Source organism: Macaca nemestrina, chromosome 7 (genome assembly GCF_043159975.1).
Source record: "Macaca nemestrina isolate mMacNem1 chromosome 7, mMacNem.hap1, whole genome shotgun sequence".
Taxonomy (NCBI): Eukaryota; Metazoa; Chordata; class Mammalia; order Primates; family Cercopithecidae; genus Macaca; species Macaca nemestrina.
Window position 1 is genome coordinate 152,838,170 of NC_092131.1, and position 16,812 is coordinate 152,854,981.

General features: G+C 39.2%; 1 protein-coding gene across 12 annotated transcripts in view; it reads right to left on the reverse strand.

The window, feature by feature from the left end:
• Window positions 1–16,812, reverse strand: part of LOC105490574 (galactokinase 2) — a 275,378-nt gene that overhangs the window by 137,363 nt on the left and 121,203 nt on the right. For 10 of the 12 annotated variants that reach the window (XR_003019991.2, XR_011625304.1, XM_011756364.3 and 7 more), the window contains 3 exons: window positions 11,941–12,039; window positions 10,300–10,452; window positions 659–869 (listed from right to left, as the gene is read on the reverse strand). Coding sequence is in view for 10 of the 12 variants with exons in the window: in XM_011756364.3 (XP_011754666.1) it covers window positions 659–869; window positions 10,300–10,452; window positions 11,941–12,039 (463 nt within the window). In the remaining 2 variants the exon portion in view is untranslated. The remainder of the gene's footprint in view (window positions 1–658; window positions 870–10,299; window positions 10,453–11,940; window positions 12,040–16,812) is intronic. The other 2 variants (XM_011756374.3, XM_011756391.3) reach the window with 2 other exon arrangements.

Here is a 16,812-nt window from a genome sequence, read left to right on the forward strand (position 1 = left end):
CCTACTTATCCCCCATAACCCTCCACTAAGGGCAACTGGATCTGAACTAGATGTCCTTGCCCCCAGTACTGATTTCTCACCATTAGATAACCTTTAGTCTAAGAGGAACAGCCAGCCCAAGATTCCATCCTGTGCCTGCAACATTTACCTGGCCTTCATCTCAGTTTCTGATGTTACTGGTATAAATATAAAACTAACTGAAAGCAGACCACAAATAGAAATAAGCTTCCACACTAAAGTGGGCCACAAGTTTCAACCTAAGAAGTGAACACTTTATAGTGTTCTGAGCATTGTTTCACAGAGTTAGAGCAGTTCTCTAACCTAGTCCATTTTTTATACAAGTAGCATAACAACCAGAAAAAAATGGATAAGGGAAAAAAAAGATAAAAAAGAGAAGCTTACTGAATTATAAGCCCCTGGAAGACAGGAATCATGTCTCATTCACCCTTACCTACCCAGCATAGTGATGAATGAATGAATGAATGAAAATGTATGAATGAGTGAATACATTTATGAAGCTAAGATTCTAAATAATTAAGCTTGCTGAAACACAGTTTCCAAATTCCCTCAAGTATGCTGTAAAACCAGTGGAGAAGTTGAAACCTTCCAGCTGTGAGTGAGGGAATAACCTATATCTTACTTTCTGCAGCCAACTCACCATCTTGAGTGTTTGGACTCAGGATTTGGGTTCGGAGTTCCTCCAGGCTAATTCCCAGACACCTACAGATCTCCTCAGGGTTATAGGGTTCAGGATGAAGGGCATCTTCTGTGACCAACAACATTTCTTCTAGACTAATCCCTAGTTTAGCCTGCACCTCGTCCAGCCGCAGTACGTTGTCCCATTGCAAGTTTTTGTATTTAGCCAGGAGCTGCAAATTCAAACCGAGATAATGGTCAATTTTTATTTCAGAATTTGATATGTACTATTTTAATTAGCCAGATTCAACTTCAAGCTGTTTTTTTGTTGTTGTTGTTGTTGTTTTCCATTCAACTTCTCTAAATGTCCCACCATTACTTGGAAATGCATACTGGCTTCAGCTGCCTGGAATTAAACATGTTTGTATGACACTCACTGACTAGTTAAGTATTTGTCCTGAAACACACACACACACACACACACACACATGCACACACACTCAACTAATCCCTCACTGTTTTGTTTTTGTTTTTTTTTTTTTGGCCTGTCACCACTTTCCCTCGGGGCTATTTCTTTGAATAATTTTACTCTTTTATCCCTATTCAGTTCATGCCTACTGCATTCCTCCCTAGGAAGTCAAGAGAAAACCACTTACATCTCATGTGACCTGGGTCCTGAAAGAATACTGTACGTCCAATTAGGGTACTTCCTGTTTACTATATGTCTCTTTGAAAATGGCATTATATGGGCATTTGGGGCAAAGTCATAAATTTGAAATGAAAACCTCCTTGGTGACCTTATGTGAAGCACTTCATTAGGTCACTGGTGGTAGTAGAGTTGTATGTTCCTCTATCCTCAAGAAAAAGAGTTTGGCTTCTAACTGCATCCTGAGGTATCTCCTCAATCTGATGGCGAAGGTTAAGTACAAACCAAATCTGTAACCACCCATGGGAATCCCAACCAGAATATATTTCTGTCATTCTCCCCAAACAATATCAGAGTAGGTGGCAATCAAAACAGGGAAGATTTCTGTCATCCTGAGGTCTACAATATTCATGGCCTGGGTGTGAGGACAGAGGGGCAGTTTAAACAGCAAAAAGAAACAAGAGAAGGGGAAATCAGTCTTCAAGAAAATGTGCATCTGATTTACTCTTCCATTATGTTGATGATTTTCTTTTTGACAGGAAGCGGGGTTTACCAAAAGACTATTGTACTCTGGTTACAGCCACTGACTTCTGAAGAATGTTAATAACAGAAGTTCTTATATTAATTTAATCCTCTTTTTAAAACCCTGGCTTGTATATTTGAAATGAGTTAATGATTTTAAGGCCAAACTGGGAAACAAAACAACAGAACTATGATTTTTGGTTCAATTATTTCATGGAACATGGTGTCATTAAAAAAAAAAAAAGAAAACAAAAACATGAGCTAAGACTTCTTCCGACCTGTTTGCTTAGCACATTTAGTTCATTAGCAGTACTGGGTTGATAGGTCCACAGACTGACCCATTCATTCATTCATTCATTCATTCATTCATTCCATTCACTCATTCATGTTCTATATTCCAATGTATTCCAAAAATAATTTGAGAAAATTTACAAAGATATACATAATACAAAAGAATAAATATATATTTATTTTATATGGAAAAAAAGAGCTGAAGTCAATGATCTCCTACAATGATGCTTTCTGGCAACACATCCACAATCCAACTGAGATAAGCAATGAAGCTAACAAAAATAATAGTGCGATATAGTCTAAAATATGCCCCATATTTCTTATAATCTTCAACAATCCCGTGAGACAGATATCATTTCTCTATTTAGAAAATAATAGTAGGCCGGGTACGGTGGCTCAAGCCTGTAATCCCAGCACTTTGGGCAGCCAAGGCGAGTGGATCACTTGAGGTCAGGAGTTCAAGACCAGCCTGGCCAACATGGTGAGACCCCATCTCTACTAATAATACAAAAATTAGCTGAGCATGATGGTGCATGCCTGTAATCCCAGCTACTCGGGAGGCTGAGGTAGAAGAAACACTTGAACCCGGAAAGCGGAGGTTGCAGTGAGCTGAGATCGTGCCATTGCACTCCATCCTGGGCAACAAGAGCGAAACTCCGTCTCCAAAAATAATAACAATAGTAAGTGACTTGTCCAAAGTCACTTAACAAGGCCAGGTGTGGTGGCCTCATTAATCCCAGCTTTGGAAGGCTGAGGTGGACAGATCACTTGAGGACATGAGTTCAAGGCAAGCCTGACCAACATGGCGAAACCTCGTCTCTACTAAAAATACAAAAATTAGCTGGGCATGGTGGCATGTGCCTGTCATCCCAGCTACTCAAAAGGCTGAGGAATGAAAATCGTTTGAACCCAGGAGGCAGAGGTTGCAGTGAGCGGAGATGGGGCCACTGTGCTCCAGCCTGGGTGATGAAGTAAGACTCTGTCTCAAAAAAACAAAAACAAAAAAACAAAGTATCTCAACTAGTTAATAACAGAATTGGAAACTGAATCCAGGTCTTATAACTCTTTCTTGCTTCCCCTAGGCCACATTCTCAATGAGGTATGGATGATGACTATATCATGTTACCCATATGAGTTCAAATCACTGATCAAGTCTTAGAAACGCATTTCAAAACACAAACCTAGATCTGTGCTAGAAGTGAACATTCCAGTAATTTAAAAACACTTTGATAAATGGGTTCCATCCAAACAAAAAAAGAAAAACATCAGAGAACTGCCCCCAAGAGATGACAGTGGGCTCTTTCTAAGAAGCTTTTGATCTCCAAGTTCCCATTCCCATTTTCTCTTGAACCAGTCACATTGCCCCAGGCACTTGATCCAAGAAAACTGGGCCAGTGATGTGTGGGGAGAAAGTCTGCAAGAGATGGCTGTAGCCCACAAGATTCAGTTTTCAAAGGCAGCCTCCCAATGTGCTCTTCTGCAGATTAAGGCAGTTCACATTCACTCCAGCAATATCCCACTTTACTATGACATGAGTTGTCCAGTGAGCCCTCAGCTGGAGAATCCACACAGCCAATTTGGTGTGTATTTCAATTAAGCATGAAATCTACCATATGCCCCCAATGACAGCTGCACAGCCCATGAGCTATTGAATTATACTACATTGAGGGAGTCAAATAGAAAAGCCTCTTAAGCCCTTTGAAATTTGGCTTGGAAAACAGAAAGATGACTTTTGGATGAAGGAAATGGGTGGATAAGATCATTGTTGCTCAAAGACAGAGCTTCGTGAAGGCACTTGTGGCCCAGGTGACTGACCTCCTTCACATTTGTGAAGCAAGGCTATGAGTCAGGGCTATGGGTTATTTTGTCACAACTTTCTCACTCAGTAGTAGGGCGGGGAAATAAGAGAAGGCAGTTCTTTGTCCACATTCACCATTTTCTTTTCACCATGGCAAACATTAAGTATTCATATCAGATACCACTTCTGAGAGGTTCCTGAGCTCTGTTCCATGCTCTGTGGACAAGAAAGCAGGCAACAAGTGCTTTGTCCACAGTCATGGAAAGAGGCACTGATAAATAGTGCTAAAACTCTGTTTTAGGTTGGTTTCTCTCAGATGCAGGCCCTGTGACAAAAATTTGAGGGTAAGAATTTGAGGGGAAGGTGATCCTAAGAAACATTAATAGAAGAATGGAAAGTGAGACAGGAAGAGAAGTCAATATGAGGTATACTGATGTTGGCAGGTGAGTCTGGGCCTGCTGAGCTTCAAATCACAGGTCCTCTGGAACCTGTATGTGTAAAGCTCAGTCCTGTCCTACCATGGGCAAGAAAGCCAAAGTATTTACCCAATAACTCCCAGTTATCACTGATTGAGGCGGCTCTCAAGGATATTAACTCCTTAGCACTTTCAGGTTGTCCCAGACACAAACAAAAATACTAAGCCCTCTGCTCTTGGTCTGAGACTCCCTGGGTCTTCTGGTAAGAGGGTATGGTAGAGAAAGTGTTAAGATATTCATGAAGAACTCTCATCATCTCCTACTTTTTGGTCAACTTCTAGTCCATCCTACCTTCTCAAAACCTATCAATGGCAGCACTATGCTTTTCACCAACCATTGTGTCTTGAAGCTGCAGCCCTTATTGACTCAAAGCTTTTTCTTCATTTCCTTCATTCATGTGCATCTGCTCACAATGAGTGTTTACTGAGTGCCTATTACTTTCCAGGCCCCAGGCAGACAGCAGTGAGTAAGGCATACATGCCTCCTGACCACGTGCAGCTCACAGTCCACCAGAAAAGACAGAGGTTAAATTAAAACTATGTTTAACATAAAGAACTTAATCTAATTGTGATAAACTGCTATAATAGAAAAATACATGACATGGTAAGGGCACATAAAAGAGTGTTTAACCTAACTGAGGCTAGAAGGCAGTCAAGGAAAACTTCCTCAAAGTAATGAAGTATACGCCAGAAGGAAAACAAAAATCAAATCATAGAGAGCCTGTACCCAACCCTTACTAGGTCCAGTCAGAGCTTCTCTCATATCTCTCCCTTTTTATCCCATCCTCACTGATACTCTAGTACCTGCTTCTCTTCAACCAAGGCAAAAGCTTCTGCTACCATATTAATATTTCTAAAATACCTATAACAACCACTGCTTTCAAAGCCAAGCCTGGGTAAGCCTGAGCATAGCACTGAAGGTCCTGCCACAATCTGGTTCCACTAAACACATTACCCCTATTCCCCAGTATGTATGTCCTCTGCCATGCAGCTTGGACTCACCATTGCCTGAATACTCCATGCTAGAGTCTTGGCAGAGTATGCACTATTGAATCAACTGGCTAAGTGAAATTGGCTACGTTCTTGAGTATTTAATTTTTCTCTGCTCAAATTCAAGGAAACTGCCAAAACCCTGAGAATATTATGCCAACTTCTCCTCACATTCTATCACCAGACAAAGAATAAGTTTCATACTGACTACTAAGTGACAGGAACTAAAAACTCATGACTGATGGACCCTGACCAGACAGGCCCTGTAAAGAATCACTATAAATTTTCCTTGAAGTGTAAGAGGATCATATGAAACTCTCTCCTTCACTGCTTCTCATGTTGTCACAAGGAGCTCAGGGTATGCAAAAAGCAACAGTATAATTTCTCTTCCCTACTTGACTTCCCATAATACTTATTATGGGCATCACACATTTTATTATTCAATATAACTAAGGGATACTGTATAAGGAAAGCACTTCTGGAAACATTTAAGCCCCAACTATGTGTAAAATCTGAAAAATTTTGTACCTACTAAAGATCCCCGGTTACTTTATCATAAAAATGTGCTTCATTAAAATATCATTTATACAAGTAGTAATTATAAATCTCTATTGAGTTTGCTTTGAAAAAGTTTTAATTTTAGTCAAATGCTCTACAAGGCTCTGACTTTTTATGAATTTGCATCAATTAACTTTTGAAAGCTGGCGGACAGAGAGAAAGAGACAGAGATAGAGACAGAGAAACAAGGTGAGACAGAAGTTGAGAATAGAAGAAATTGCTGGCATTAAGGCAAAACAAAGAAAAATTGTCTTTATTGGTTTAGTGTACTTCTCTATGTTAACTTGATTAAAAAAAAAAAAAAGTACTCTTTTTCCAAAAAGGATCTGAGAAAAATAGGAAGAAAGGAAAAATAAATGTTATTCATTACAACTTTGCCATGTGGAGCCCTAGCTGATCAGTCTCATTTTCAAAACTATCTTGACCTGGCCATTCTTCAACTGACACTTCGTTATTATTGCTGGAAAACAGAAAGTTTGTTCAGACTGAGATAAGCTTTTTTAAAAAATATTTTTACATGAGAGTTTATTTAATGAGACCATCTTCAAACAAAAATTATATTCATTCACATGTTGCCAAAAATGGAAGAATAGAACCATATTGCAAAGAAAATATGCTTAGTAGAATTCCAGTCTATATTCCTAAGCAAAAGCATATTCCTAATATCAGTATCTCTGAGTAAAGTGCACATTAGCAGTTTTATCTTTATTTCCCTTTTGTATGAAACCTGGGATTTTAGTGATTTGCAGCAACATGATTTAGAAACATTTTCCATCTTGATAAAGTCTTTCATTTTTCTCTCTTCCACATTTTAAAAGAGAAAAATTCAGAGTATTTAAAACAATGTGTTTATCTACGTCAATTGGGAGGAGTGTGTAGCAAAAAGCCAAATTCAGATGCCAATTTTGCTGACCAAAGTACCTCTAAAATGCATATGGGGTTATGCAGTTAAACTGAGAAAACATCCTCAAGAACAGGAGGTTCTGCAGTGGATTAAGATCTTCAGCTACTACTGCTTCCAAAGGAGATGCCCTTTTTCTAGTTAACTCTCAGAAAACATTCCCACATCCCAGTAACTTTTACAACAGAGACTCAGCACCACAATTTCATCCGTCATTTTCTTCTTGTATCTTTGGGAGAGTAGTCACAACATGAACTGATTTTACATGTCTAATACTTATTTCACCTCACCTATGGATCTGGTAGAGGATATCTAATTTCGTGATAAAACTTTGAAAACAATGTTGTGTATGTTTGAGGTCTCCTTAGGAAGGCAACACTTACTCATCAACCTCAAGATGAAAGGTCAACAAGACTAAGCCCTCAAACAAATAAGACACTAATTTCTTCCATCTCCTGAAAAAGGAAGTGTGTCGTAAAAGAAAAAAAAGTTCATCGAACCTTTGATATTAAAAAGTTTACAGCACTGTTTCTCTACACATATGCACTGATCAAATACTATGAAGAGTTCAACATTAAAGCACTTCTATTACATTATTTTTAGACATTATCTTAATAAGTAAATTTAAAAAATAAAACATTTAAATCATAATTTTTCAAAAAATGTATACCCCCCAAATATTCCAGAAACAAAAAGCTTTATTTTCCTGGCTCAATATATCTCTAATTTCCTGAATTTCCCAACCTCAGAGGATAGAAGTAAGAGGAGAAGTGCTAAGTCAGTAACAAGGGAAAACTACACTTTACACACCTCCACAGGATCTAGTCCAGTGCTGAGCATATAATAGGTACTTGTAAAAAACTGTGAAATTGTGCAAAATAAAGTACAGAGTAGGTGATGCAGGGAGTAGTCATTCATCTATTCAACAAATGTTTATCCTGTGTCTCTTCAGCTTAAGCACCACATCAAGCATTAGGGATATAAGAGTTAACAAGACAAACACCGCCTCAGTTCTCAGGTAAAACTGAATCTGAAAGAAGAGACAGACATTAAATAAATGATTGTGATAAGTGCCATAACTGAAAAATAAAGTGCTTCAAAATATAAAGGGGGCTCTAACTTAGTCCAGGAGTAAGCAAGTCAGGGAAGGCTTCCTTGAGGGACATTTAGACTAAGACTTCAAAGAGGGCTGAAGGAAGAATGTCCTGAGCAGGTGCAAAGTCTCTGAAATGAGAATGAGTCTCATGGCTGGAGTGTAAGGAAAGCAGGTGATGCTAAGAGATGAAGAGGATGAGGTGCACAGGTCTCAGATATGGTGGCTCTCCAGGTGGTGATATGGACTTTTTACTTTACTCCAACGAAATAGGAAGCTTTTAAAGGTGTGAAGCAGGGGAATTTAAATTGCTTAGATTTAAATTTCTAAACTGTCATGCTGTTATTTGAAGAATGATTGGGAAAGAGATGAGCATGAATTTAAGGAACAGTGAGAAGACTAATGTGATAGTCAATAACTGATGATGAGACCCATGGAAAAATATAAGGTATGGGAAAGATTGAGTTCAATTTCAACATGCTCAGTTTCAGAGGTCTATGATTCATTCAAGTAAAGACGGTCAATAAGGCATTGGATATAGAGCTTTGGAGCTCAGCCAAGAAAGCCTTAGTTGAAGATGTCTATTAGGAAGTCATCATCATAGAGATAGAAGTTGAAGCTGAGGGCATGAGACCAACAGAAGAAAGACCACTAGAAAGAAGAAGACCAAGGCCAAGGCCTTGAAGAATACTGAATTTAAACATCTGTGGGAGGAGGAGTGAATTCCTGCCATCCCTTCATCCCTGCCCAGGGTGGGTCAGTGGGGGGAATGGCTAAAACCCAAAAGAAATAGCAACAAAAATATAAGGGGGAAAAAAACGGAAGTGAAGTATACTGGAAACCAAAGGAAGAGAATGTTTCAAGAGGGAAAGACTGGTTAACTCTGTTGAAAGGTAAGAAATAGCAATGAGAAATAAGATGAAGACTGAAAAGGGTCCACTGGATTTACCAATGAAAAAAACTTTGGTGGCCTAAGAAAGAGTAAATTCAGTATTATGGAGAAGGCAGAAGTGAGGTTTTAGTAAATTAAGGAATAAGAGGGAGGTAGAGGAGTAAAGATAACACATATAAAGCAATTTTTGAGAAGTTTAGCTGTGAAGAGAATGAAAAAGTAGAAATAGAAATAGTAGATGGACAGAGTTGTGAGGCTTAGGGTAGACTTTTCTAATACAAAATGCTAGAATAGGTAGAGTCTGATAGAAAGGATTTAGTAGAGAAATAGAGGTGAGGAACAGGCTAAAGATGGAGTGAGTTCCCTGCAGCCACACTCGGAAGGGCTGGCTTTGACAGGAGATGCAGATATAGAGAGACATGCAGATATGATGGCAGGAAGCCAAAGTCTATGTGACCACATCTATTTCCAACATGAAATATGGGAGAAGATCACTTTTGGAAGTTAGGCTGAATCAAGTAATGGGTGTTTGAGAGAAGTAAAGAAGGTCTGACATTATTACTACTGAGAAAATAGATTTCGGGCTGTATTTAGGACCTGGTAAAGGTTGGTAATCGTAAGTCTTAGGTGATATCTATCAGTATCCATCAGGAGATCAAAGAAAGAGTGGAAGAAAACACAGTGGAGCTCCTGACCCAGAATCCACTTCCTAGCCTCCAGCCTCAGTCCTCTCTCCAACTTTCTAGTCATATTATGAGCTATTCTGGATTATTTATAACATTCAATTCCTGTGTCACTTTTTGGATCACTGGATTACTTACTATGTGATCACATATTAACCATTTCCTGTTTCATAATCCCTCAACTTGAACTCAACTCTACTATCCACTCTCTCTAGTCCCATGTCCTATGCCCCTTTGTATATCTTCATGCTGCTAGAACTACAATAGCTACCCAATGAAAACTACCTAAGTAGATTTAAGGTTTAACTGTGGGGGTTTTCTAAAGAGAGACTTCCAAGGCTCCCTGCTGGTTTGTGTTTCCCTAGTAGACATGGAAAAATCTTCCTGGGTACTGGGTGTGGGGGGACTGCACCAATCCTGTATTTTTGGAGTGACGAATGATAACCCAATACAAAAACTGCATCTTAGAGGACCAGAAGGGGTGAGGCTGCCATCACTTTTGTTGAGGAAACAAGACCAGCTGTGGTCATTCCCATCAATTGTCTTTCTCCACCCATAGACCTAACCCATAACCCTGCTTCACATATATAAGCTGCCCTTTTCTTTCCAGTGCCACCCCAGAAGACTCAACTGGTTCATCTGTCTTCTGAGTTAGAAATCAGATTTCTCTGTACCCAAAGACCTTCAGTTGGAATGTTGCTGCAGTCAGAATGTTGACCGAAAATTTGGGGAAAGAGATAAAGTAATAGAGAACAATGAAAATAAAGACAAGAAAAACCTTACTTCAAGTTTCGCTAGCTTGCCAAGTTCATACCTTCGCAGCCAGCCGACACTCCATCACCCTGATATTGAACTGAGAAGTTGCTGCCTTATTCATCTCCACACAACTGTTGGCAATCACAAACACTGCTCCACTTGGGAGTTTTACATCAGTTGCCCTCAGAGGACTAAATTCTATCAACTTGGCCTGTTAGAAGAAAAATGAAAGGAGAAATATAATTTATTCGAATGCAGAAAATGTTCAAGTGTTTATGTATTTATTTATCTTAACAAAGCATTTTCTCAAAAATGCATGCATTCATTCAAATATTACTTATTGACCTCCAGGTGCTGTACTAGGCACTGGAAATACAATGAACAAGAAAGACACTGTCACTCCTCTCATAGAGCCTACAGTCAAGTGGGAAAGACAGTCTAGTAGACAGACAAATACATTTCCAAGTTGTGTTACAATGGTAGCAAAGCACAGATGCTCTATGGACACAAAGCTGAAGCATCTGATCAGATAGAGCCTAGTGTAGGCTCCACTCAGTTGAAAAGAGAAATCTAAACTGAGTCCTAAAAGATGAGCAAAAGTAGGGCAGACAGAGGGTTTCTTTCCTCAAAAAGCATGTCAAGAAGAGGGAAGAACTTAGGCAAGTCCTGGAGCAAAAAACAACATGGGATGTTAATGGAGCTACGGGCATGGAAATTTGGTCTGGGGCTTACAGTTTGAGGGGTGAGAAGTGGTAAGAGGTTAGGATAGAGGGGTAAAGCAGGGGTCAGATGGTAAAGTGTTTTGTAAGCCCAAAGAACTTGGACTGTGTTCAGATTTTATAGCTAACTTACATTAATATCAGGACTCTGGCCCTCATGTCTGCCTGTTGAGTCTCATCCAAAACACCCAAAGTATTTTCTTAGTATTAAAACAAATTTCCTCATGCCTCATGTCTTTGGCTTAGGGGAATCAATAACAAATATTCTTAATAAGAAGGAATCCAGGTGTTCTTGGAAAATAGCCAAGCCTGTAGGAATCTGATGAAAAACTAAGAAAATGTTTTAAAGAAATGTTTGCTCTATTTTGGAAATGAGCAGCTTATGGGCAACAACTCAAACCTCTGCTCTGCCTAAAGGAGTTGATAGCCAAGGGGAAGTGGTATCCAGCTAGGAATTCATTCCTGGCTTACTGTCAACATTCTTTTTCCCACCACTGAAGCCCCAAAAATGTTGACAAAGAAAAATGATACCAAAGGGTAAATTATAAAAAGAGGGACTATGAATATATGCGGTAAGAGAACTATGATTTGGGTTTAAAACCAACATGAGATTATAAAAATGCCATGAGATGAAGTGATTTAGGACAGGAGTGGGAAATGAGGTTCCAATAACTAGGAAATTGAGAAAGCTCATCTTAACAATGAAGAAAAATAGAAGAAGGGAAAAAGCTAGACACATGAGAAAAACAGACCTGAGGTATCATTCTGGAAGCGTAAGAGAAAGGCAATCAACATGAAATAGATTAGGTTAACTGGTGGCAGCCTTGAGTTACAAGCAGCTGGGAAATAATATCCAACAATAGAGCCTAATATAGGAGGCTGTCCGTAACCAAGCATCCTGGGGCTCTCAGGGCCTTCCTCTCCATGTAAATTTTTCCACTAGGAATTTCCAAATGGTTCCTATTTGGAATGCTACCTACAGTTCCTTCTTCTGCAAGAAATGATATAGACTGGTCCATGCCTCCTCCTTCAGTACCAATGTAACGCTCACTCTTGGCACAGATTTCTGCAAGTTCCACCTGGAAAGGTAAAAACTGATTTGTACTGTGAGTAGTCATAACCCATTTCTCATTCATTTCTTACTACAGCCATGACAAATAGGTTTGAATTTCAGTGCCAACTCTGATCAACTAATAGTAGCCTGCCTGGAGCACTGCATTAAAAAGGGCTCCAGACTATAGGAAAACATAACAAAATCAATTAACAATGTCGGCTATGGGTATGAAATAAGATACTGACTGTGCACGCTATGTTTTTATCATCCCTAAAAGTCTCCACAGAGCAAGCAGTTTCTACCATCTTTCTATTTACTCTATCCTTCCCTAGACTGATATCACTGAAAATCTCATATGGGCAATCATTCATTTTTGCCTCAGCTTCCTTTGTCTCCCAACAGTGAACTATTCCACAGTCTACCCATAACCAAAGTGGGGTCATTAAACTGTATTTTCCTGCCCAAAAGTAATGAAGTCTCTCTGGCATTTCCATTAAATGTAAGAATCAGAACTGGTGTCATCTCATCAGACTCATCTTCCTCCAACCAAGATGAAGAGACCCAATAGATGCACACAGTTCTAACCCAAACTGAAAATCTTGAAACATCTGTTTAATAATCTTTAATGGTTTCTTATTGATTAAGAAATAAATCTAAACTCCTCAACCAGGCATTTCGAAGGCTTCCAAAATCTGGGACCATCATGCACATGAAATTGTATCATTTACCCTTCTTATCCAGTTAGATTTGTCTCTTTGACCATTCCACACATGTTATGCAACTTGGTATTACTTCCTGTCTTCTCTCCTGTATAAACTGTACTTTTGTTCAATATCCAGTTTATTGGCTAGGTACTATAGATAAATCCCTGGGCTGACCACTCAAATCTTTCTTCATGGCCGGGCACTGTGGCTTATACTTGTAATCCCAGCACTCTGGGAGGCCGAGGCTGGTGGATCACAAGGTCAAGAGATCAAGACCATCCTGGCCAACATGGTGAAACCCTGTCTCTACTAAAAATATAAAAATTAGGTGGGCGTGGTGGCGCACACCTGTAGTCCCAGCTACTCAGGAGGCTGAGGCAGGAGAATCGCTTGAACCTGGGCGGCAGAGGTTGCAGTGAGCCGAGATTGCACCACTGCACTCCAGCCTGGTGACAGAGTGAGACCCCTTCTAAAAAAACAAAAAAACTTTCTTCATTATGGAGTCTTCTTCAAATATTATTCCCATCATGGTGTCCCCTTTTTCTAAACTCCTAAAACATTTATAGTTAGTATCATCTAATACACTACTATTCATTCATTCATCAATTCAGTTTTTCTTTCTTGTAAGACTTTATTCAGGCCCTTATTTCCGTTTTACTATATGATGTTTCTAGAATAATTATTCTGAAACACTGATAAAATCATCTCTTGCCTGCTTGGTTGTCAACACCTTAATGCTCATAGTCCTCAGCATGGTACACAAGGTCTCTAATGACTTAACCCTAGTGCACTTCTCCAGCCTGCTCTCCCACCACTCCTCCTGTAAACCCTAGCTCCAGCCATGAGGGATACTAAACAAATGCTGTTCTTTACCACCCCAGGCTTTTTCACATCCCATTGTCTTTACAATATGATTTTCTATTCTCTTCACTCAATACCCCCCTACCCAGCATTCCCAACTAGTCAACAATTCAAGCAGCACCTTGCTGTGGAACCTGCACCACCACCCAAATGCACACATACCACATAACTCCTCCTCAGCACCCCCTGTTAATAACTCTATTATCATGTATTGAATATGCTTTAAGTGTGGATCTACCTGTCTTTTTATCTACATGTCTGTGAGAGTCCATGCAGGACCTAGACCAGAGCCCACTTAATATGAGCTGAATCACAGTGTTATTATTGTTCCTTGTTTCACGTTTCTATCACATCTGTTTGTTGTGAGAGATGAATAAAGTACGGTGTTTCTTTTGTGTCCCTTACTTCACATAATGCCAAACACATAGTAAATATTAGTAAACACCTGCTGCTTTCAATTTCTGAGAATAGTTGCCCAAACACCATCTGACAGATTCTGCAAGTGTCACATTCCTTGTTGGTCATGTGGATTCACTAACATTACCTTTGTCTTGTGACATGAGGTAAACTTAGGATTTTGATGCAATAGGCATTGTTCACGGCCTGCTGACACACAGAGCCAGTGTCCATAATATGTACATTAAAAATAAATTAGTAACCAAAAGATCAAAACACTTGGATTTAAAATGTAGAGAAACAACATACCCAGATGAAGCAGTACATTCATCATTACGTAAGAGATGATGGAACCTGGGTGCCCATCTAACTGTGACCCTGGGCCAGTGTCAAAAGTCCCCTCCCCTCAACAGCAATAACAGCCACATTTACTGAGTGACAGTATGTGGTAAGTATACTCAGTACCTTGCAATATTTCTTTTGTAAGCATTATCTCCTTCAAACCTCCAAACAATGTTCTGCTTATCCCCATTATAGAGATGAAAAAAATGGAGTTTAGAGATACATAACCAGAAGTGGAAGAGCCAGGATTTGAACCTCATCTGTCTGACTCCAAAGCCTGTATTCTTTTCTCACTGGACTTCAACTACTCCCTGCACAATGGAGATAATGCAATCTATTTTTCACTACCTCAAAGGGATATGAAAAGACAAATGAGATTCACCAAAATTTAAGTATCCTCCCTCTTAAGAGGAAAAAACCATAACATCGAGAAGTTTGAGAAGTTTATGCTTAGTAATTATTTTTTCCATTTATTCATATTCTATTAACAACGCTAATGGTTTTAGTAGTTAAGGTTTATTGAGCATTTATTATGTGCTAGGTAGTGTTCTAATTGCTTTGCCTGAATTATTTATTTCTCACACAACCCTATTGATATGGTTTGGCTGTGCCCCCACCCAAAAGTTCATCTTGAATTGTAATCCCCATAATCCCCACGTGTCAAGGGCAGGACCAGGTGGAGGTAATTGGATCACAGGGTTGGTTTCCCCCATGCTGTTCTCATGAGAGTGAGTGAGTCTCAGGAGCTCTGATGATTTTATAAGTGTCTGGCATTTCCGCTGCTTGCACTCACTCCGCCCTGCTGCCCTGTGAAGAAAGCACCTGCTTCTCTTTTGCCTTCTGCCATGATCGTAAATTTCCTGAGGCTGCCCCAGCAATGTGGAACTGTCAGTCAATTACATCTCTTTCCTTTATAAATTACTCAGTCAAGTATTTCTTCATAGCAGTGTGATAACAGACTAATACACCTATAAACTAGGTCTCTGCGGTTTACAGATTAGGAAACTGAGTGGGTTTATTAGTTGAGACTAGGCTAGTAATTATTAAAGATATAATTCAAACTCAAATTATCTGACTCCAGCACCCATAATCTTAACCACCACCATATATCACCTCCTATCCGTAATAAGGAGAAAAATACCCACCTCCCTAGCCATAGTATTATTGTAATGATCCAAGAAACTAAAGTTTAAAACTTCAAATAAAAGCACCTCATAGTGCTCTAAAGTACTACACAGTTGTTGTTATCTTTACGTGACGAATAAGGAATCATCTGATTTACACAAGAAAGCAGCTAAGTCCCAAGCCAAACGTAAAGACAAGTTATAATTACTATAGAATATAAGACCATTTTTCAAGTGTTCAGGGAGATAGAATTTAACGAATCTGAATGCCCCTAAAACATTCTGCTCTCCATCCCTTCCTTCAAAATCCTAATGACTGAGAATCATTACGGAAGACAATTTGACTGCATGGGAAACTTTTCCAAAGTGTATAACCAATAGGCTTGTATCTATTCAGACTTCTGCCCTCTGGACAGTTAGAAGAAACCTGACATTATTTACAGATCTTTTAAAGCTACTGAAGATAGTTAATGAAGCTACTTTAGTCCTTTGTGTGGTTCTCTTGAAGCAGCCTGGGAAGGAAACAAAAGGCTTGTGGGCTTCCTAAATTAAACAGTTTGTCCATCTGCACATCACCAGAATTCCACGTAAGAGGAGAAATGAAATAACAGGGTTCAATTTAATAGAGAATCTAATGAAATCTAACTGATTAGAACTGAGAAGGGCTAAATATTTATGAATGTTATGCTTCGCTAAACCTGGATATCCACCAAAAAAACAATAATAAGGATACAAAAAGACTCAAGATATTAATACAATGACCTGTTTTTGTTTAGCAGTTTTACTAATGAGAGTGTTAAAAGTTGAATTACACTGGAAGGAATATTTCTCTGAGTTAGGTAACCATGCCTAAGGGAAGCCTAACTATTCAGAACACAAGGCTCTAACCAAGACAAAATTACACTGTTATAGTCGGCTGCCATAAGTGTAAGTCAAGAGAAAGGAAGGAAATAAACAGACCCATTCATTCATTCAACAATCATTTAAATAGTGACCTAACAGATAAGTGAATAAGCCAGTGTCTGCCCTCAAGGAGCACACAATATTGATAGTGTCTTTAGGTGAATAAGTCTTCCAAAAGAAAATGTAAACCTAGAGTGTCAGACAGCTTCTGGTTGCCTCTCCAGATCTGTCCACTTGTCTTCATCCTGCTATCCCAGAAGGCTGCCCAGGATGAACTACAGTCATGTGCTGCACAAAAACATTTTGGAGTGGTCTCCTAAGAGTAAAATGGAGCTGAACAATTCCTATCACCTAGTGACACCATAGCTCAGAGCAGTTGTAACATCACATTACATCTGTGGTAATGTTGACGTAAACAAACCTACTGCACTGCCAGTCATATAAAAGTGTAGTACATATGATTACGCA